This window comes from Camelina sativa, chromosome 20 (assembly GCF_000633955.1).
Source record: "Camelina sativa cultivar DH55 chromosome 20, Cs, whole genome shotgun sequence".
In the NCBI taxonomy this organism is placed as follows: domain Eukaryota; kingdom Viridiplantae; phylum Streptophyta; class Magnoliopsida; order Brassicales; family Brassicaceae; genus Camelina; species Camelina sativa.
The window spans coordinates 356,285-376,090 of NC_025704.1; the positions used below are offsets into that span (position 1 = coordinate 356,285).

The window sequence follows — 19,806 nt, forward strand, 5'->3', positions numbered from 1 at the left end:
ATGAATCTTGACCTTGCTCTCCCGTCTAATTCCATCATTAAAATCTTTTCAACTCCTCACGTGGTGATGTTGACGTAGAATAATTGTTAGTATTATATATGTCAAACAATAGGAAAGAAAGAAAAAAACAGACTACTTATGCACTTGCTTATTCATAGATTTAGTGTGATTTAGAGATTCAAAATGAACACTTAGAGACTTGAATGTTTTTTAAAAGAACATTAAGATTTAATGCAATCAACTGAAATATCACCAAGACACCAACCATTTTCATGGTGTTTGTGCAGATAGTGAGTGAGTTAGTAAGGTTTTAGAAATGTGGTGTATTTTTTTTTTTTTTTGCGTAGATGAGTTCCGAGTAATCCGGAGCGATGATATCCTAAACAATATTGTAAATAACACGAATTGGCTGATTATGTATGTGCTTTATTTAAAGCCTTTAAGCAAAAGAGGAACCCAAAAATTAAATACTACTAAACGGGGACGATGAGGTGGCCTTGTTGTATGATGAGCAGATAAACATCAGCCAAAAAGAAAAAAAACAATCTTTACAAGTAAAAATAATAAGATTGCCACGTCGGTAAATAAGGTGGACGTTTACACGTGGAATAAAAGACTCCGCATACCTGATTAACTAGTACTTTATTCCGTTTCAATAAGATGTTTTGATTTCTTTTAAATGTTTCAAAATATAAGATGTTTTTGTAACTTTTTATGCAAATTTTAATATATATTTAATAATTTGTAATTGTTATTTATGTAGTTTTCTTTATTATTGGTTAAATCTTTTTTAATTTAAATATATTAATAGTTTTTAAAAGAAAAATAAACTATTTTAATATGTGTGCCTTACCTTAAACATCCTATATTTTGAAACGGAGAGAGTATTTGATTATTCAATTTTTCTATTTCGTAATGCATTCACTCCCAGTCTCCTCTACTTTTTAAAAAACTGTTGTAAAGACCACAGATTTTGAACGAAAAATTTAGATTAGCTTGAAATTGGATGAATCGACGACACATATAAGGGGAACTCCAACCATAAAACACTAAAATACCAAATTTTGACACTAAATTTAGTGTGTTTGGTGTTTCAAAAAGTTTTTCATCTCCAACCACAACATCAAATTTCACACTAAAAATAAAATTTTTGATCATTATATTATTAAACTAAATTTTTTAAATAGTTTAATAAAACATCAACATTTATATAAACGATTTCTTTCAATTCAGTACTTAATAGAAAATTACAATCAATAAATTAAAATAACAAAAAATACTTTTTTAAATTAAGAAATAAATTACATATTACTAAATTTGAACCATAAGTGCTCAATTAATGCATTTCGAAGTTCAATATGTGCTTCACGATTTTTAATTTGTCTGTGTCAAGTTAAAAATTTTTGAAATCAAGCATCATCGTGTGAAGTTTAGTATGAACTTTTAATCTTATTAAATTTGATATTTATTTTGAAATTTAGTCGTAATTATTATTTTATACTATATTAATTATAGTTTCTAGTTTATATTATTAAATGTAATAAGATAGATTTAAAAATATTGATGATATATCTAATTTTTAGTTAATAGATAATAATTTAAATATATTTTAAAGCAAAAATATAAATAAAAATAATATATTTTTTTTAGTGTTTTGTAAATAATATTACACTATTCACAAAACATTAAAAAAATAGTAGTAATGTTTGTTTTGCCATTCTATTGGAGTAAATTAACACCAAATTTAATGTTTTGCCGTCTCCGTTGGAGTTGGCCTAACAGAATTAAGAAGTACGTACTACAGTATAAGACTAGGGGTAGTAATAACGTGTGAATCAATCCACGTGGGATGACAGGTGGGAGAGCCAAGTCTAGTTGCATGTTATGTAAAAGTTTTGTTTTTTACTTTCAACACCGTTCATCAGCATTTGGACCACTTCGCTGACTTATTTTTTTGTTACTTCTTCTTACACATCCATCACACACAGATGCTATAAACCCCACAACTCTCTCTATACAGATAATATACTTCTTTTAACACAACACCCCCACGAATCTTTCTTTAGATTCAAGTTTCATAATTCACCGTACGATATTACTTAGCTAATGTCACTGCAATGACGCGGCTTCATATATATGTATGTACTTACCATATATATTCTGGGAATCTGACAGTTGTATATTGCAGTACTGGATCCAAACATACTCATCAGTACATTTTTCTCTGTTCCCTCTTATTATTAATTATTTCTTCTTGTGCCGACTACGGAAATATCCATGTTATAGTTCATCAATTCATTTAGCAAATATCATTATTCAAACACATGAACGGTCGTCTTTTTTTCTCTCTTTGGGGAATTTACATTTCCAATCAATTTGTTAGCTTTATTAATTATAACGGTACGTAGTCTTCTTGTTTTCAGTAGCTAAAATTAAGTCGTTTCTTATAGGAACGTTAGGTGTCTGTCAACTAGTTAAATTAAATACTCTCTCCTCTATACATATTTAACAACCAGGAAAGCTTATGTAACTGCTTGTTTAATTCTGATAAATTTGTTCCATTGAGCTCATCTAACTTTTAAAAGTGTATTTGATCTCCAATAGGGTTATTCTTTTTCTGTCAACCATCAGATAACTTTTAAGATGAAATTTTGTAATTACATATAATTTCGAAGGAAAAAATACGAGACTGACGGAAAGAAGAAAATCTAGTGGGTCAATTGACTAGGCATAAAGGCCAGCAATGATTATTTAATTTGAGGCAAGAGGAGGAAAATAAAGGTTATAAATCAGATTGGCACTCATACATAACTCGTAAGCATGACGAAATATTAACGCAGTATTATAAGTACTATATTGGGACAAAATTAGTAACTACCAATAAAATAAATATGAGGCCGTTGAGTTTAGCACTTGAGCTTGGCCAAAAAAAAAAAAAAGGGTCATCTATACAAAAACGGCCTTCTAGTAAAAAAAGAAAAAAAAAAACTTCGACCACTTTACAATTTTTTAATTAAGCATGATAGAACAGAAATAATCAATTTGTAAAATAAAAAAAATAAAAAAATTATAGTTCGAGAAAATTTTGTAATACGAAGAAAAGTAGTATGATTTTATTCAGTTAGCTGCTTTAAATGTCGACTTTTATATCCGAAGAAAGAAATCTAAACTTATTATTTTTCTAATGTAATGTAATCACGATATATGATGTCCTTTTCACTAAATGAAAAGAGACATTCGTGTTCGTATTTTATTCAACTAAATAATTCGATTACTTCTAGTATATTCAATATTTTTTCTTAAAAAATCTCTATTAATTATATATAATTTAGAGAAAAAAACAAAAAACTACACTTCTATCGTCCCTTGACGATTTCACACCTTCTTTTCACACTTCCTTATAAATTAATTAAATTCTCTCTTTTCTCTTCTTCCTCTCTGTCTTCTCCTCTTTTCTCAAAGCAGCCTCTCTCTTCTTCATTTATAAGTAACCCCAAAAAAAAAAAAACTTGATCTCTTCTTGTTCTCTTTACGTCACAAAGACAATTCGATTCCAATAATGGACAGACGTAACCCTTTCCAACATCACCTCCACCACCATCAGCTTCATCATCATCACTTGATTCAACAGCAACAGCTTCCTCCTCCATCTCAGAGCACGATGGCGGCGATGGATCCCGGCGGAGGAGGAGGTGAGAGAATCCCACAGTGGAGCATAGAGGAGACAAAGGAGCTTTTGGGTATAAGAGAAGAGCTTGATCAGACTTTCATGGAGACCAAACGTAATAAGCTTCTTTGGGAAGTCGTGGCTGCTAAGATGGCCGACAAAGGTTTTGTCCGTAGCCCTGAACAATGTAAGAGCAAGTGGAAGAACCTCGTCACCAGATACAAGGTTACCCCTTCAACTATATTTATACTAAATGATTCTCTCTATAGTCTCTATATATACACACCTATATATAAATGTTGTTAAATGAACATGATTACAAGTATCTATATGCATCATTATTAGAATAGCATTTTCTATTGTTTTTGTAACTATATAGTTATTTGTTTTGTATTTTATCACTAGTTTGTGTGGTTAGACATGAAAGTATGCATACTGAAATGGAAACCTAGTTTATGGTGTATGTATAGGTGAACTATATTATATATACATCAATTAATGAGCTTAACCTAATCTCCAAGGTTATTTAGATATTGTCCTGCCATTAATGGTAACGAGCTAGAGAATAATATTCTACGCGTTTACTGGTGAGCTTTCATCATGATATTGCCTATGTTCACATTTTGATCCGTTATACCATAATTAATCTTTCTTTTTGTTCGTTTATCACATGGTTAGTATGTTATGTAAGTAACATCTCGTGTTCACAACATGCCACTAAAATATTAATATATAACCGTTATATAACGAGTGCATAAGATTTCTAATAATAACCGTACGTTACTGATGAACACAAAGCATCAAGATTGTTGAAAACGTCTTTTATTGTATGCTAAAAGGAACGTGATATAGTTGAACATGTTTTTGTTTTCTTATTATACGATAGATGAACATGTGTGTACGAGATTATATATGATTTCCAGTTAAGATACTTTGGTAAGCTATAAAAATTAGCATAGGCTATTGCTATCTATTATTATTTATATGCTATAGCTATTACATGTTTACATACTTATAAATATTTATGTATAGTACTATATATATAACATGTTGAATAATTATGGGACAGGCGTGTGAGACGACAGAGCCAGATGCTATTAGGCAGCAATTCCCATTCCACAATGAAATTCAATCGATTTTTGCAGCAAGAATGCAAAGAATGCTGTGGTCAGACCCCACAGAACCAAGCACTTCTTCAAAGAGAAAACATAATCAATTTTCATCTGATGATGATGAAGAAGAGGAAGAAGAAGTTGACGAGCCAAATCAAGACATCAACGAGGAATTATTATCTTTAGTAGAGACACAGAAGAAAGAGACAGAAGTGATTACTACTAGTACTTCTGCCAATCCAAGAAAACGTGCTAAAAAAGGAAAAGGAGTAACTAAAGCTGAAACCGCGGCTGGCAGTACAATAAAAGAAGTATTGGAGGAGTTTATGAGGCAGACGGTGAAGATGGAGAAGGAATGGAGAGATGCATGGGAGATGAAGGAGAGAGAGAGGGAAAAGAGAGAGAAAGAGTGGCGGAAGAGAATGGCGGAACTAGAGGAGGAGAGAGCTGCCGCGGAGAGGAGGTGGATGGAGAGAGAGGAAGAGAGACGGATGAGAGAAGAAGTTAGGGCTCAGAAGAGAGACACTCTCATTGATGCTTTGCTTAATAAGCTTAATAGAGATCATAATGATCATGGTCGTAATCAAGGTTTCTAATTTCTCATAAATAGGCTACTCATAAACATGAGTTAATTTGCTAGGCAAATCAATTAGGTCATATCTAAATTAATGTTCCTTTTATTTATATGAACTATATTAATTATATTCGAAAAGAAAAATATAAAATATCAGATTTTGATAGTCCGCATGTTACCATATCGTGGTTATGAAAATAGGATTGCGAATTATATAATCAAAGGCTCGATGGATCCGGGAGGCTGGTTTCCTTATTTTTAATTGGAAATTCATCAAATTAAATTTGTTGTAAGCGCCCTCACATAATGTTTTCCCAAGTCTTTGTGTTCATAGTTTATAGATTTAAATGAGCTTTAATTGATCTAGAAGCAGAGAGCGAGCATGTAAGCACTTCAATTTGACCAACCTCACATTTAATATAACGATTCTATTTGATAAAAATAAGGACGCCTATATATGTGCATAAAGTAACTACCACTGTGTAGATAATTAGATGCTAATTTGAATTCTATTTTTGATAGTTATAGGTGTCGAAAAACAAATTGGTTTAGTACTTTAAGCTACTTTATTCTGTTACTAAGAATGTTTCATAACTATTAATCAGACGATAAACAATAAAATTATACAAAAAAAAAGTCTTTGTTCCAAATTTTCAATTCACATTTGTCACACATTACTTCTCCGCGTTATTTGTGATCATCATATTCATATATACACACATATATATTAATATAACCTATTTTGTTCATAAGTAGAGACCTATTTTAAATTATAAAGAAATAATTTGTTCTTTTTATTCTTTTCTTCTCTTGCAAGACAGCTTGCTTATACCAACACATCGCGCGAGCAGAACAGTTAAATTACACAAAACATGAAACCGTGTTATGACGCGTTCACATTTATTTTACTGTATCTGCGTTAATTTTAGAAAACACGCGATGACTCATTCGCCGCGTTAGCTCTATTGGTTTACAACCTTGGAACAATCCCTGAGATCGAGGTCATGGGTACGAGAAAACAATTCGACATTTATGACTTTTGCGTTTTTCTTTTTCTTTTTCAAAAAATTAATAAATTCAAAATTTAAATATATTAGAGTGGGAAAATGTTGAAGGATTTTACATGTGAACCAAAAAACAAAAAAAATAAAAATCCAGAAAAATACAAAAAAACGTCAAAGAAGTAACGTTAGAAGGAGACCACGATTTGCATGTGAAATAGACATAAAGAAGACAGTTCGTATTTCGAAGTTACGGGGCTCTGCATATCTCAGAAGAAAACCGATTTGACTGTTTTTGGACCAGTACTACTTATATATTTATAATTTTTCTCATCATATCGAATTTGAATAATAATTTTATTCTTATGATACGAGTCACCAAGATTATCCTTGTGCTATATATTTTGGTTATCGTGTGTGTTTCAACACACGATATATTTGTGTTTAGGATAGGTATCATAGTCTTTGGTAGTAATCATAAATGTTACCCGTGGTCAATAACTTATATTGGCCTAGTAATTTCAGAAAATATGAATGGTAAAAATTGCACGAGTCTTTGGTTAACGATTGGATTATAAGATTATAAAACGACATACTTCTGATAATTAACTGACATCTGGAATTGAAATTACATACAGAGTTCATCAACTAACTGGTCCATAACAAGGTCAAGAATCTCTTGACCAAATTCGACACAAAGATCTTCGACCTGAGTAAAGTCAACGGGTTTAGTTGACGACGAAGCAGAAACCCAAGTGGAAGACTTCATGTCTTCTTCAGACAGATCTGAGAGCATATTCATTAGTTTTGTGATAAACTCTGTCTCTTCAGAATCATTGCTGGTTTCTTTCTTGGTACTTGTTTTTGTTGTTGCTGGTGATGAAGAGCATGAAGATTTTGTTGTTGTCTCTACTTGCTTTGTTGTTGACAACTCCGATGCACTTTCTGAATCTCCTTTTTTTTTTTTCAAATTAAAGTGACATTTAAAATATGATTGGGAAAATACAAATAAAAATTCTTGAAAATGTTGATAAAGTCTCATTTTCGCAGCTTTTTTTTACAGTAAAACCAAGAAAAAATGTTCAAAGGGAAGAAGATGTTCAAAGGTTAAATTTTAAATAAGAGTTATCCGACGTTTATGGAAAATTCTTGTATTGGTCAAAATTTTGAATGATACTATTAAGTATTTCAAATAAAGTGCACTGAATGGGTTAAACACTTAAAATGTTGACCAATGACCAAATTTTTACCTACTAAACATCAGAAGTTTCTCTTTTGGCAAACTTTCAAAGAAGATTTTTAAAATAATTAATTTACGTTCAAATATATATATGATATATCTTTAAAAAAAATATAAAAGTAAAGAAATAAAAATAATATTTCGTAGACTCACCTCCTGAGAAGTAGTAGTCATCGTCAAGGATTAGATAATCATAAAGATCTCGATCAAGAACCGAAACTGGACTCGCGTTAGACTTATTCTCCGGCGACTCGCTCTCTTTTCCGACAAACTCATCCGCCCGAATATTCTTTGATTCTCCTAGAAGCGCAGTCTTTTCCGACGACTTACTCTTGGACGGTGAAAGGAACCAACGAACTTTCTTAGCTCCGTTAACGTCACTTCTGTTCTCACTCTTCTTCTTCTTCGCAACTTTTCTAGGCTCGTCTTTAAACTTCTTAGCCACTTTCTCGTTCTCCTTCTTCTTCGCCGGAGGTGGCAATGGCGGCTTCTTGGAGTCTTCTACAACAACCTTCTCGAACCTTCTAGACCTTGAAAAAGACGATGATCCGATAAGTTCCCTCTTCTCGTCGAGCTTGTCGAGATACGACAGCAAAAAGTCGTGTTTCTTTTGTTGGTTATTGGAGCTCCATCTCGCCGAGGTTGGGACTATCTCGCGAAAAGAAACGGAAGCTTTGACTCTTCGGCACTGGCGGTTACCTTCTTTCTCGTCTTCTTCTTCTTCTTCGTCCTCGTGACCTCTTAAGATGTAGTCCATGAAGTTAACCGACTTGCTCCGTGCGACAGCCGAACCGGTATCATCAAAATACCGGAACCGTTTGGATCCTGGTGCGGGATGGTCTAGCCCCATGAGTTTGGCTACGACGTTTGGAGCAGGAGGAGGAGGAGGAGGAAGAGGAGGAAGAGGAGCTTGGAGAGAGACGTCATCGTTTTGGGTTTCAGTTTCGGTTTTGATCTCTTTCTTTGGCTCTTCGTTTTCTTCGTAAGGGATTAGTAGTTGGAGTGTTTCGTCAGAGTCGAGGATGTTGTCGGAAGGGTGAGTTTGTTGGCTACCGGAGCATAAAAGACGACGGACTACCGTCGTGAGGCAGCCAGTCTTAGGGTTGGGTCGTTGGGTCATGGTGATAGTGTTTTTAGTAGGAGAGTGTGTTAGAAAATGTGCAAGACGTTCTTGGTATTTATAAAGGACAAGAAGAACACTCAAGTTCACATTATTTGCGAGGACCCACAGACGTAACTAGTAACTATTTAATTTGAAAGCAAAACTATTTGGGTAAACAACAAAAGTACTGTGAAATTTTGTTATTTTTAAGTGACATTGTGGTTCAATAAACGCTTATGATTAGTTTATTAAGTTGGTTTGTGTTGTTTTGAAGTGAATAAAATATGTTTTGTGACTTCACCGTTATATTTCACTGTATTTCGTAACACGAATTTATAGTTCTGAATAGATTCACGTATTGGTATGTATCTTACCACAATCACAAAATAATAGATTACTAGGTAAACAACCCGCACATAATGCGGATAAATCGATTCAAAGAAAATTATTATAGTAAAATTATTATTTGAGATCTAAGTTTCGTTTGTATAAAACAAAATATGTAACTAATTTTTTATTATTATTCCAATTGGTGACTATTTGGTGTAAATATACATTTCACCTGTGAAATATTTGAATATAGAAAAGAATTTTAACGTGGTGGAGAAATTTGTGTGGACATTATTTTAATAAAATATGAATAATTATCAATTTTAAAAAATAATTTGTTGTTTTTTAGAAAATAGTAATATAGATTCAAATTAAATGGCTACAAATAGTTTTAATTTATGTAATGAATTTTGATTTGAATCTATAATGGCATAGATGTAATTAGTATAATTAATGAGGATTATTTGCTAAAATGTGATTCGAGCTCTCTGGCGACGACACATCAGCATTTTTTAAGAATGCTTCTCTATTAATAAATAGGGGATTTAGTATTTATTGGTAACATAATAAGGGAGAAAGTAACCATGATCATAAAATAAAGTTATATCCAAAGTGATATGCAGGAGAAGATTCTGTTTTTGAAACTCAACGGAAGAAAAGAACTTTGGTACTTTTGAAAAAAATCAGCAATTAATAATGGCCTCATCAATTATTTCAAAATAAAGGTCATGTAATGTAACTACTTCGTGATTTTTTTTCCTTCACGTAAGTTTTATATTAAGAAAAAAGAATGGTCATGCTTTTTAACTATATACATGGTTTTTTATTTTCCAAACATATTTAACTATAGGTTGAAACTTGAATTTTGAAGCAACTGTTTAAAATTGGAAAACCAATAAGTGGTTAGTAATTCTGAAATAAAATGAGAATTTAGCTTTTGCTAGACGTCACAATTGTCAATTTTAATACGATAGACCAATATTTTTTAAAACAATCAGTGGATTATCCACAATGTTAAGGATGATAGATCAACAATATAAACTACTAGGCTTAATTCTCAATGTGCACTGAACGGTAAAAGAATTCGTTTTAAGATATACTTAGAAGATTTAAATAATCTTAATCAGATATATAAATAGGCGGGATCAAGCTTTCGAATAGTAAAAGGAATCTTCAGAAGATGAATATTAAAAAGTTGCAAAAGGGCTCTTCGAAACCTATCTAGTTTGCTTTATTATTAAATAAAAACATCGAAGGCTTGGAGCAACCAACTTTAAGGTAATCGTTAATTTGTTTTTGTCGCCGAGTTTACGGGAGATTAATAATGATATGATTAGTCTGATCATTACATTTAAATACGTCTAGTATGTTTCATAATATAGATCTTCTACTTGTTTTATAGTATGTTTATCTTTGGCACTTTAGAAAGCGTTGGTTTTTATAATTTCATTCATTGGTATAATACATGCACAACGGGTAACACAAAATATAGTACTTCTTTTAATTTCTTAGGATATGAAGCTATTGTTATGTCTTCAATAAATATATATATTTAAAAAAAAAAAAGATTTGATAGCTTTATTATCTAAATATTTTATTTTATAAGGCATGATCGTCAAGATCAAAAATTCCAAATTCAAATTCGAAGTGTAAAAAAGAAAAAGAAGAGAATGGTAGTATAAAATATTTACAGATTCTTTTTTACTTTCCCTTTTTCCTTTTTTTTCAACTTTTTTCGTTCAAATTTTTGTTTAAAAAAACACAAGAAAATCTTAACTGCGTGGCGTCATTATCAAAGATGAAGTAGAAAGTACTTCGGTCGCTTAGTTCACACCGGAAACAAAAAGAGGCAACGGAAACAGAGACGACAAATCTAAATTATATCTGACGCGCATGAAGAAAACATTGCCATCAAGGAGACCTTTTTTGCCTTATCACCTTCACCTATCAACTCTCGACCAATCCCTACCCTTACGCATATGTGTTTCTTTCTTTAAAAGTTTTAAGCACCTCTACAAATTATTTTACTTTTTACAAATAAAAATCGAAATTACTAATTAGTATTGTTCAAAGCTCTGAGAGTGAGAGAGTGCATCAAATGTAGAAAAATATTCGGAAGCCCATTAACAGCCCATATTAAAGTATTCAAATATCAAAATGTTGGGTGATCTAACAACATTGGGGATGTAGCTCAGATGGTAGAGCGCTCGCTTAGCATGCGAGAGGTACGGGGATCGATACCCCGCATCTCCACTTTTATTTTTTAATTGTTTTTTTTCTTTTCTCTTGGTTTACCCCTTTTTCTTCATCATACAAATTAGATTATTAATAGTGAAAAAATATCTTGCAACAATAATACGTTATGCATATGATTAATTGCGAAAGTAGAAGCCTTAATGATTTATGTTTGCCTTTAATAATTGTTTTCGTTGATCATCATCTATACCAAAAAATAACTAAAGAGGAACTATTGTTGGTTTTACAAGCAACACCAACTATTTGTTTAGTTGCCTAGTTGGTGCCTGTTTATTTCGTTTCCATACGTTAAATATATTTCCCCCGTCGTTTTAGTCTCTCTGATGTCGACGGCCAAGATAACAATCACTCAACTATTTGCTCATCACATTAAACGACTTTTTTAAGAATGATGATTGAGTTGATTAGCATTCCTAATCAAGTAGTCACTCGATGCTTTTCCCAAATATGTTTGTTTCTATTTATCTTTTAAAGCTTCAAAGCTGTAACCAAAGTTCTAGTAGTGTATAAAAGAAAACGAGTAATCGAAGAATCGAGTCAAGTAACCAAATTTGATATGATTCAGATGTCGTATGTGTTTAACTGTTAATTTTCTTTTTCTTTTAGTATAAACTATAAAGTAATGAGACTAATGTGTGTTAGTAAAGTAAATGACACCAGTTTTTTTTCAATATTCAACATTAACCTATTGAAATTACTTGATTGAATATATACAACTAATCGGAACTCGGAAGACGTCTTGCAGATTTATAATATATGAAAAAAATGTTCTAATCAATAACAATGTGCATTTCACGTTTACAGATTCTAATCAAAAGAAAAAAACCGAATGATTAACCTCCCCCTAACCACATCTTTATTAAATTGGGGAAAAGATGGAAGCAACACATCCAAAACATGCCTTTAGCTTCACTCCTACTCAATCCATATTTTCCCAAAAATATAAACCCAACACCCTCGTACCACCTTTCCCTCTCTATTTTCACAAACCCGACACGTTTTCCACATTAAATTACCGGATTTGCCACTATGAGCTTCTTGATTTCTTACAGAGGAGCAGGAGGAACCAAGAAGATTCCTCTCTCCATCATCGTTCTCGTTCTCTGTGGTTTCATGTTCTTCGTTCTCTTATACACCGAAAGAATCAGCTTGATGTCTTCTTCTTCCTCTTCATATTTATTCAAGCTAAAGTCGTGTCCGAGGAAAGAAGTTAGCTCGAAACCTAGTAAGCACATACGTGACACTCGAATCTGAAAACTGTTTTTTTTTTTGGTCCTGTTTTGGTGTTTCTTTCTTGTGACGCAAGTATTCTCACCATGTTCCTCTTAATCTTCCTTGTTTCCCAGAGGAGAAAATTCGAAAAGAGAGATCAGAGATTTTGGAATTGCTTGACGACAGGTTCGAATTCGATCCTGAAGAGTGTAATGTTGCATCAGGGAAATGGGTTTACAATAGCTCAATCGAACCACTCTACACCGATAGATCATGTCCTTACATCGACCGTCAATTCTCTTGTATGAAAAACGGACAGCCAGAAACTGATTATCTTCGGTGGGAATGGCAGCCTGACGACTGCACAATTCCACGGTAAATATTACAACTTACTAAACACAACCTATAATCTCACTTGTTTTAGGGTTTGAGACAGAACCTTTATGAGCTTTGTTTAAATCCAAAACAGATTTAGTCCGAAGTTAGCAATGAACAAACTCAGAGGGAAAAGACTACTTTTTGTGGGAGATTCGTTGCAACGAAGCCAATGGGAATCGTTCGTGTGTTCGGTGGAATCAATAATACCGGAAGGAGAAAAATCAATGAACCGTAGCAAAAGATACTTTGTATTTAAAGCTAAGGTACGTTTAGAGATCAATATTCAAAGCAAGGCAAAACCTTCAAACCTTGTATTGCAAGCAAAACATATTTTAAAATTTTTTTCCTCTGTTTATTTTTGTTGATCCGTAGGAATACAATGCTACAATTGAGTTCTATTGGGCACCATATATCGTGGAATCAAACACGGACATACCTGTGATTTTGGATCCGAAGAAAAGGATAGTGAAAGTGGACTCAGTGGAAGATCGAGCTAAGTTTTGGGAAGGAGCAGATATTTTGGTTTTCAACACTTACGTTTGGTGGATGAGTGGTATCCGCATGAACGCTCTGTGGGGTTCGTTTGGAAATGGGGCTAGTGGTGCGGAGGCACTAGACACAGCGGTGGCTTATAGGCTAGGTCTCAAGACATGGGCTAATTGGGTTGACTCCACCGTTGACCCTAATAAGACCAGAGTCTTCTTCACCACCATGTCTCCCACTCATACTAGGTAAACAAATCTTGAGTTTTAAATATTGGTTGGAGAAGTAATGTGTCTGCTTTGTGATTAACGTGAAGTGTTGTTATGTAAAACGTGCAGAAGTGCAGACTGGGGAAAGCCAAACGGCACAAAGTGTTTCAACGAGACGAAGCCAGTGAAGGATAAGAAGTTTTGGGGAACAGGGTCCAACAAGCAGATGATGAAAGTGGTGTCAAGCGTGATAAAGCACATGGCAACGCCCGTGACAGTGATCAACATCACGCAGCTCTCTGAGTACCGCATCGACGCCCACACAACAGTTTACACCGAGACTGGTGGCAAAATCCTAACAGCTGAGGAGAGAGCTGATCCAATGCGGCACGCTGATTGTATACATTGGTGTCTACCTGGATTGCCCGATACATGGAATCGGATCTTATTGGCTAATTTGTTGTAAATCAATGCATAGGAATCAGACTAAGAGGAGTAAACCGGGAAAAACCCATCAAAATCCTCTCTCTATTTGTTTGTTTGATGAACTTTGTATGTATAAGATTGCGACGTCGTTTTTATTATAAGATCAAACAGACTCGGCCCGTTTTTATATTTTACCTGGATGAAAATAAGGCCTAAATGGGCCTGGCACGTAAGAAAAATATATGGGCCTATTAATTAATTGAGGGAGGAGTCAAGGGTAAAGTAGGAATTTCGGGACCATGAGTTTTTAGGTTAGTTTAGTTGACTAGTGGGGTAATATGTACCGTTGGATCTTTTATATGAGAACATCGTGGCCGTTAGATGGGAGACATCAAGCCCAGTAACGCAACAACTCAAATCGCCGTCACGGTGAAGTTGTCTCCTTCTATATAACATCGGACGAATCTGGGATTTGTAAAAAATAAGGGACTTGACACCGATCTTTGTTGGGTCTCGCTCGAAACCTTCCTCTTCGTTTGCATAAGGTTAGGCTGTGATTCCTGCAAAATCTGCTCTTTTCCTACACGATCTTGTTTGATTTGTGTTTTGATTTGTTTATCCATCATAAAATTAGGTTTGAATTCGATTTGGGGGTATAATTATTGACGTTATTAGGGTTTTTTTTTTTTTTTTTTAATTGATATAGGAAAGTGAGGTAATGGCGGGAGGAGGAAACTTCATTGCCAGAGGTATTTCGTACGTTGCGAACGAGTTCATAGTTAATGGTTTGGCTAACAGGTACTTTCGATTCTTAATACTCGTCGATTTAGGGTTTTAAAATCGAATTTGGGGGTAGATGTTTTAAATATATAAAGCTTCTTTCTCTGGCTGAGTGGATTTATAAATAAGTTCCTCATCGGCTCGTTCATATCGAAGCAATATAGCCTCAACTTACAGCTGGTCTGCTACGTAATTTACCATACGCTGCAGCGTAGGAAGTTTGATATATTTGTTTTTTTTTTTGAACAAGATTTGGTGCTTTTGTTTTGGAATTGTTTTATGCTATTCCCTGATTTGAAGAGCAATGCATTTTTTTCCTGAGCTTTGGGAAACTTAGGATCTACTTTGTATAGATTTGTTGGTTTCTCCATATGTTTCTTTAGTGGTTTGCTGCCGGTGATGATTTTCGTAGGCTTGTCCTGATCAAATACATGACGTTACTCTTGAATCTAAGAAATTTCTGAGGCTATTATTGTTTTGTTTATCTTTGTTTCCACACTACTTTGCACACTAGTGGATCTCCAATTGTTTCACAAGATTGGTTGTAATTCTTGCTTTGTTAACACTTACAATAACTTAGCATTAACAGTTTGTGAAATTCGTTTCTGTTTTGGCAGCCATGCGTTCCAGAGATTTGCTGTGAGGACTTCAAAGAGAATAGAAAACCTCTCTAAAATGGGTTTGTCTCTTTAACTTAAAGCATTATAAAAATTTGTGTTGTGTATTTGCTTTCTCCCTCCTGTTGCGCAATCTTATTAAAGAAGTGGGTTTGTTTTATTATTCCAGCCGCAGAGAGCAAGGAGAAAGTTGCTCAGCAGATGGAAGAAGTCGCCAAGAACATTGATGTGAGTTGTTTTTTTTTTGTTGCTTTCAATCTTTCATAGATTCTACAGTAGGCGTTGTGATATTGAAATCTAAACTGCTCCGTTAACTTTTGCAGTCCATGAAGAAACAGTGATTATTCTCTTGGGGAATCTTATAATTGCATGGCTCAGCTCAAGTAGAGAGGTCTATTTATCTTTGTATAAAGGATGTTAAAAAGTAATAAGCGTGTGGGTTAAACAACCAGTGATCTTTTGATGCTCTTTCTCTTCTTTTAAATCCAACTTGACCGGAGTGACTGACCCTTATATATGAAGTTCTGTCAAGGAATTTCTGTCGTCGTATGCCTCTATTTATTTGTAGAGCTCATTTATTGATTCTTTATGTTTTGGGCTGGCTTTGAATTTATGTGTAAATACGTAATCGATTTGAAAAGTTGTGAAATGTAAGACTGTAAGAGCGTGAAGGTCTCAGGTGTGCGAGCCAAAATGTCTAGAATCGATCAGCAGTATAAAATCTAATAAGCCATGCCCCACTGATATCCTCCAAAAATTTTATAATGAATCTTTAAAACATATCAATCAGACAATCACATCTTGTTGTATACTATCTACTAGTTTATAGAGAAGTTATAGCAATGCAATCACATGCAAACAAAAATACAATCCAAGATTGTCAACTGCAGTTTAGGTTAAAAAGTCCAAGTCCAAACTGTTACCGAGCTACCAGTGAGTAAATATATCGTCAGTGAAGACCATACTCACAGTGAAGATCATACAACTGTCACAGAGCATCGTAGCATAAAATTATTGCTAGTAGATACATTGCTTCTTTTTTTTTGGGACTAGTGTGCGAGTTAGAATTGAAATTTCCATGACACATTTTTGCCTGATCACTCAACCTAAAAATGCCCAAGAGGATCAGGTACCGGGATCTAAAAGTACTGTACTTACCATGATGTAAGTGACAGACACTGTGAATGGCATTCATACAGTGCCAGACGTGAAGCTCCTTTAGCACAGTCACACACACTAAGTTTTTATTAAATACTAACTAATGTTTTTTTTTTTTTTTTTGCATTTTCTAGTCGGAATGGGAAAAAGAAGAAGAAGAGACGTGTAATAGCATAGCAAAACAAAGAAGAAGAGACGTGTAATAGCATAGCAAAAAACAAAGAAGAAGAAAACGTTAAAAAAGGCAATGAAAAGGGAAAAGAATGCTATTGGCAATTTTCGAACAAAAGACAATGACCAAAGAAGCATGGTCATTTAAAGTTGGGTCATTTACGACCGCTGAAGAAGAGATCAAATCAAATCAAATATGGTCCTTTAAATAAGAGGCCTCAAATAAACTAACACCTACCATCTCTATGGTGATTAAATAGATTTACGCCTATAAACTAAGTATCTGATTCTGGTTGTGATGAAATAGTATTTTTTGAAGAAACGTTACGTTACGTCAGAACAGCCGTGATACATTGCGTATTTTTTTACCAACCCTTTTTTTTTCTTTCTTTCTAATAGAATTATTGAATAAGAATAAATTGTAATTAGAAATATTTTTTAGGAATGACACTTCTAGGAAAAAAAGGTCGTGTTCTGTCTCTCGCACTTCTCCACATTTATGTATTTAAAGGATTCAACAAAGTTTAGTAAACCCTTTTTGTTTTCTTTGTAAGCAAACAAATCTTGCAAAATTGATTTAAAACCAAAAATATCAAAACCATAAATAGAAGTAGAAGGAACTTTCTCTCTCTCTCTCTCTCTCTCTCTCTGCTTTCTTCTCCGTTTTTTTGATTCGCTCGGCCGCGGAGGGAGGATTCTAAAATGGCGGCGGCGGCGACAATGACGGAGCGGAGGAAACAGATACCGGCGTACATGAAAGCAGTGTCAGGGTCACTAGGCGGAGTAGTCGAGGCTTGTTGTCTCCAACCAATCGACGTAATCAAAACGCGTCTCCAGCTAGATCGTGTCGGCGCTTACAAAGGAATCACCCACTGTGGCTCCACGGTGGTTCGCACCGAAGGAGTTCGTGCTCTCTGGAAAGGTTTAACTCCGTTCGCCACTCACCTCACGCTCAAGTACACTCTTCGGATGGGATCTAACGCCATGTTTCAATCCGCGTTCAAAGATTCAGAGACCGGAAAAGTAAGCAACCGTGGCCGTTTGCTTTCCGGATTCGGCGCCGGAGTTCTTGAAGCCCTCGCCATTGTTACACCCTTTGAGGTATAAAAAGCTCTCCTTTTTTTTTTTTGTTGCCTTTTGCTTAACTTTACAGGACAAAAAACAACTCTGACGAAATCACATGTCTTAAATATTTTATTAGCACTTTAGAATTTGTTAAATTATAGTTTAATCATAGTTAGTTACTTTTGTCCAGAGAGATTTTTAGTACAATTGAAAATTGTAGATTAAAACCAGACTCTCTCTGTTCATCAATACATTAGTCTATCTTTTGAAATTGTTTTAATTCAGATCTGTCTGATACTAAACAGTAAGTAGAAGCATTTCTAGTCTCTGTCTTGTTCTTGTTGTGGTTAGAGGGATAAGGTTTGATACTGAAATGGTTTAAAGGAGTTTTTGCATCTCATATGATTCCTTTACCTGAGAGTAAAACACTGTTTGAGTTCTCTGTTCTTGCTTTGTCTTGAAATCTCTCCAGGTGGTGAAAATTAGACTTCAGCAACAGAAAGGATTAAGTCCTGAGCTATTCAAGTACAAAGGACCTATACATTGTGCTCGAACCATCGTGAGAGAAGAAAGCATATTGGGGTTATGGTCAGGTGCAGCACCGACGGTTATGCGAAACGGTACCAACCAAGCTGTAATGTTCACAGCGAAAAACGCGTTTGATGTACTCTTGTGGAACAAACATGAAGGCGATGGTAAAGTCTTGCAGCCATGGCAGTCAATGATCTCAGGGTTTTTAGCTGGAACAGCTGGTCCGTTCTGCACAGGACCATTTGATGTGGTCAAAACTAGGTTGATGGCTCAAACCCGAGACGGTGAAGGTGGGGTGAGATATAAAGGGATGGTTCATGCCATTAGAACGATTTATGCAGAGGAAGGGTTAGTGGCTTTGTGGAGAGGGTTGTTGCCGAGGCTAATGAGGATTCCACCAGGACAAGCCATCATGTGGGCTGTTGCAGATCAAGTCACTGGTCTTTATGAGATGAGATATCTCCAGAACGCTCCTTTATAGTGAGACACGTTTTTTGTGTTTTAATTTGAGTTTGTCAATTTGGATTTGATCAAAAAAAATAAAACTAAGCTCACGATTTATAACGGTGTTACGATTAATCAAATTTTGGGAGTTGTATTTGTTTTGTTTTCTGTTGCCGTTGATGTCAGCAGTTAAACAAAGTTTACTACATACAACAATAGCATATCAAAATTGGCAACAAACAATGATGATGTCAGGTGAATCCAGTTTTCCATTAAAAAAAATTAGGTGAAACTTTGGAACCGCCACGTCCATATTAGTTTGGGCTTGGGTCAGTTTTCCTTGGGCCATGTTTGCAGCATATAAGGCCCATATCCCTTATATATTAATAATGCAAACGCTCAGCATTGTGTTTCAAACAAAAACCCTAGTTGTTAGCCGCCGCCGCCATCTAATACCATCATCGTCATCGCAATTCGCAACCCTCTCCTTTTTATAGACGGCTTCTTTTTAGAGTTTTCATCTATCTTCTTCGTCTAGTGGTGAATTCTCTTCGAAACGTTTTTTTTTTGGTTTTGTCATGGTTTTCTCTGTTTTGTAAACTCTTTTATGTAGTTTTTTCCTAATGAGGATAACAAATAAAAAAGCTATGGGTCTGTTAATCAGATTCCATATGATGCTATATTGTCATAGTTACTCTGATGGGAAACTTATTTGTTTTTTTTTTTTTGTATTGGTTTGAAAAGTTTTGAAGAATTGGTTTGTTGAATTATAGTGAAAAGGCAACTTTTTGCCGAGTGAATCGAACATCGATCTCTCTCTTTTTCCCAGTTGCCTAAATCAATTTATTCGCTGCCTGAGTGAGGAATTGTTTGATCGGTTATTTTGTTCTTGATACAACCGATCTTTTCCTCTTTGCTGCCACATTCTTTTGTTCATTTACTTTTTTTTTTTTTTTTTGAAATTTTTGATTAATTGTTTGAATTTCTTTTAATAAGAGTCCGATGAAGTAGGCGTGACATTAAGTCTTTTGCGAAAATCACTAGTATATG

General features: G+C 34.4%; 5 protein-coding genes and 1 non-coding gene across 6 annotated transcripts; 5 read left to right on the forward strand and 1 right to left on the reverse strand.

Moving 5' to 3' along the window:
* On the forward strand, positions 3,455-5,519 carry LOC104768326 (trihelix transcription factor GT-3a). The gene is made up of 2 exons (XM_010492270.1): positions 3,455-3,892; positions 4,737-5,519. Exons 1-2 carry the CDS (start codon positions 3,560-3,562, stop codon positions 5,373-5,375), a joined length of 972 nt encoding a protein of 323 aa, XP_010490572.1. The 5' UTR covers positions 3,455-3,559; the 3' UTR covers positions 5,376-5,519.
* On the reverse strand, positions 6,910-8,760 carry LOC104768327. The gene is made up of 2 exons (XM_010492271.2): positions 7,748-8,760; positions 6,910-7,308 (listed from the first exon to the last, which is right to left on the reverse strand). The coding sequence occupies exons 1-2, from the start codon at positions 8,712-8,714 to the stop codon at positions 6,983-6,985; spliced, it is 1,293 nt and encodes a 430-aa protein (XP_010490573.1). The 5' UTR covers positions 8,715-8,760; the 3' UTR covers positions 6,910-6,982.
* Positions 11,207-11,279, forward strand: TRNAA-AGC. Its single transcript has one exon. It is a non-coding gene; the product is annotated as a tRNA-Ala (tRNA).
* On the forward strand, positions 12,243-14,179 carry LOC104768328 (protein trichome birefringence-like 3). Its single transcript, XM_010492272.1, has 5 exons — positions 12,243-12,507; positions 12,629-12,869; positions 12,964-13,135; positions 13,245-13,603; positions 13,694-14,179. Exons 1-5 carry the CDS (start codon positions 12,312-12,314, stop codon positions 14,028-14,030), a joined length of 1,305 nt encoding a protein of 434 aa, XP_010490574.1. The 5' UTR covers positions 12,243-12,311; the 3' UTR covers positions 14,031-14,179.
* LOC104768329 lies at positions 14,414-15,996 on the forward strand. Its single transcript, XM_019242041.1, has 5 exons — positions 14,414-14,535; positions 14,697-14,788; positions 15,388-15,449; positions 15,557-15,615; positions 15,711-15,996. The coding sequence occupies exons 2-5, from the start codon at positions 14,709-14,711 to the stop codon at positions 15,726-15,728; spliced, it is 219 nt and encodes a 72-aa protein (XP_019097586.1). The 5' UTR covers positions 14,414-14,535; positions 14,697-14,708; the 3' UTR covers positions 15,729-15,996.
* On the forward strand, positions 17,231-18,917 carry LOC104768330 (mitochondrial succinate-fumarate transporter 1-like). Its single transcript, XM_010492274.2, has 2 exons — positions 17,231-17,817; positions 18,254-18,917. Exons 1-2 carry the CDS (start codon positions 17,419-17,421, stop codon positions 18,791-18,793), a joined length of 939 nt encoding a protein of 312 aa, XP_010490576.1. The 5' UTR covers positions 17,231-17,418; the 3' UTR covers positions 18,794-18,917.

Bases quoted from the DNA above. Each gene is read 5' to 3' on its own strand.
- LOC104768326 (XM_010492270.1), top strand. From the start codon at position 3,560: ATGGACAGACGTAACCCTTTCCAACATCACCTCCACCACCATCAGCTT. The intron at 3,893-4,736 runs GTTACCCCTTCA...ATTATGGGACAG, and splicing joins ACCTCGTCACCAGATACAAG to GCGTGTGAGACGACAGAGCC.
- LOC104768327 (XM_010492271.2), bottom strand. From the start codon at position 8,714: ATGACCCAACGACCCAACCCTAAGACTGGCTGCCTCACGACGGTAGTC. The intron at 7,309-7,747 runs GTGAGTCTACGA...AAAAAAAAAAAG, and splicing joins TGACTACTACTTCTCAGGAG to GAGATTCAGAAAGTGCATCG.
- LOC104768328 (XM_010492272.1), top strand. From the start codon at position 12,312: ATGAGCTTCTTGATTTCTTACAGAGGAGCAGGAGGAACCAAGAAGATT. The intron at 12,870-12,963 runs GTAAATATTACA...AATCCAAAACAG, and splicing joins GACGACTGCACAATTCCACG to ATTTAGTCCGAAGTTAGCAA. The intron at 13,136-13,244 runs GTACGTTTAGAG...GTTGATCCGTAG, and splicing joins ACTTTGTATTTAAAGCTAAG to GAATACAATGCTACAATTGA.
- LOC104768329 (XM_019242041.1), top strand. From the start codon at position 14,709: ATGGCGGGAGGAGGAAACTTCATTGCCAGAGGTATTTCGTACGTTGCG. The intron at 14,789-15,387 runs GTACTTTCGATT...CTGTTTTGGCAG, and splicing joins GTTAATGGTTTGGCTAACAG to CCATGCGTTCCAGAGATTTG. The intron at 15,450-15,556 runs GTTTGTCTCTTT...TTATTATTCCAG, and splicing joins AGAAAACCTCTCTAAAATGG to CCGCAGAGAGCAAGGAGAAA.
- LOC104768330 (XM_010492274.2), top strand. From the start codon at position 17,419: ATGGCGGCGGCGGCGACAATGACGGAGCGGAGGAAACAGATACCGGCG. The intron at 17,818-18,253 runs GTATAAAAAGCT...AAATCTCTCCAG, and splicing joins CCATTGTTACACCCTTTGAG to GTGGTGAAAATTAGACTTCA.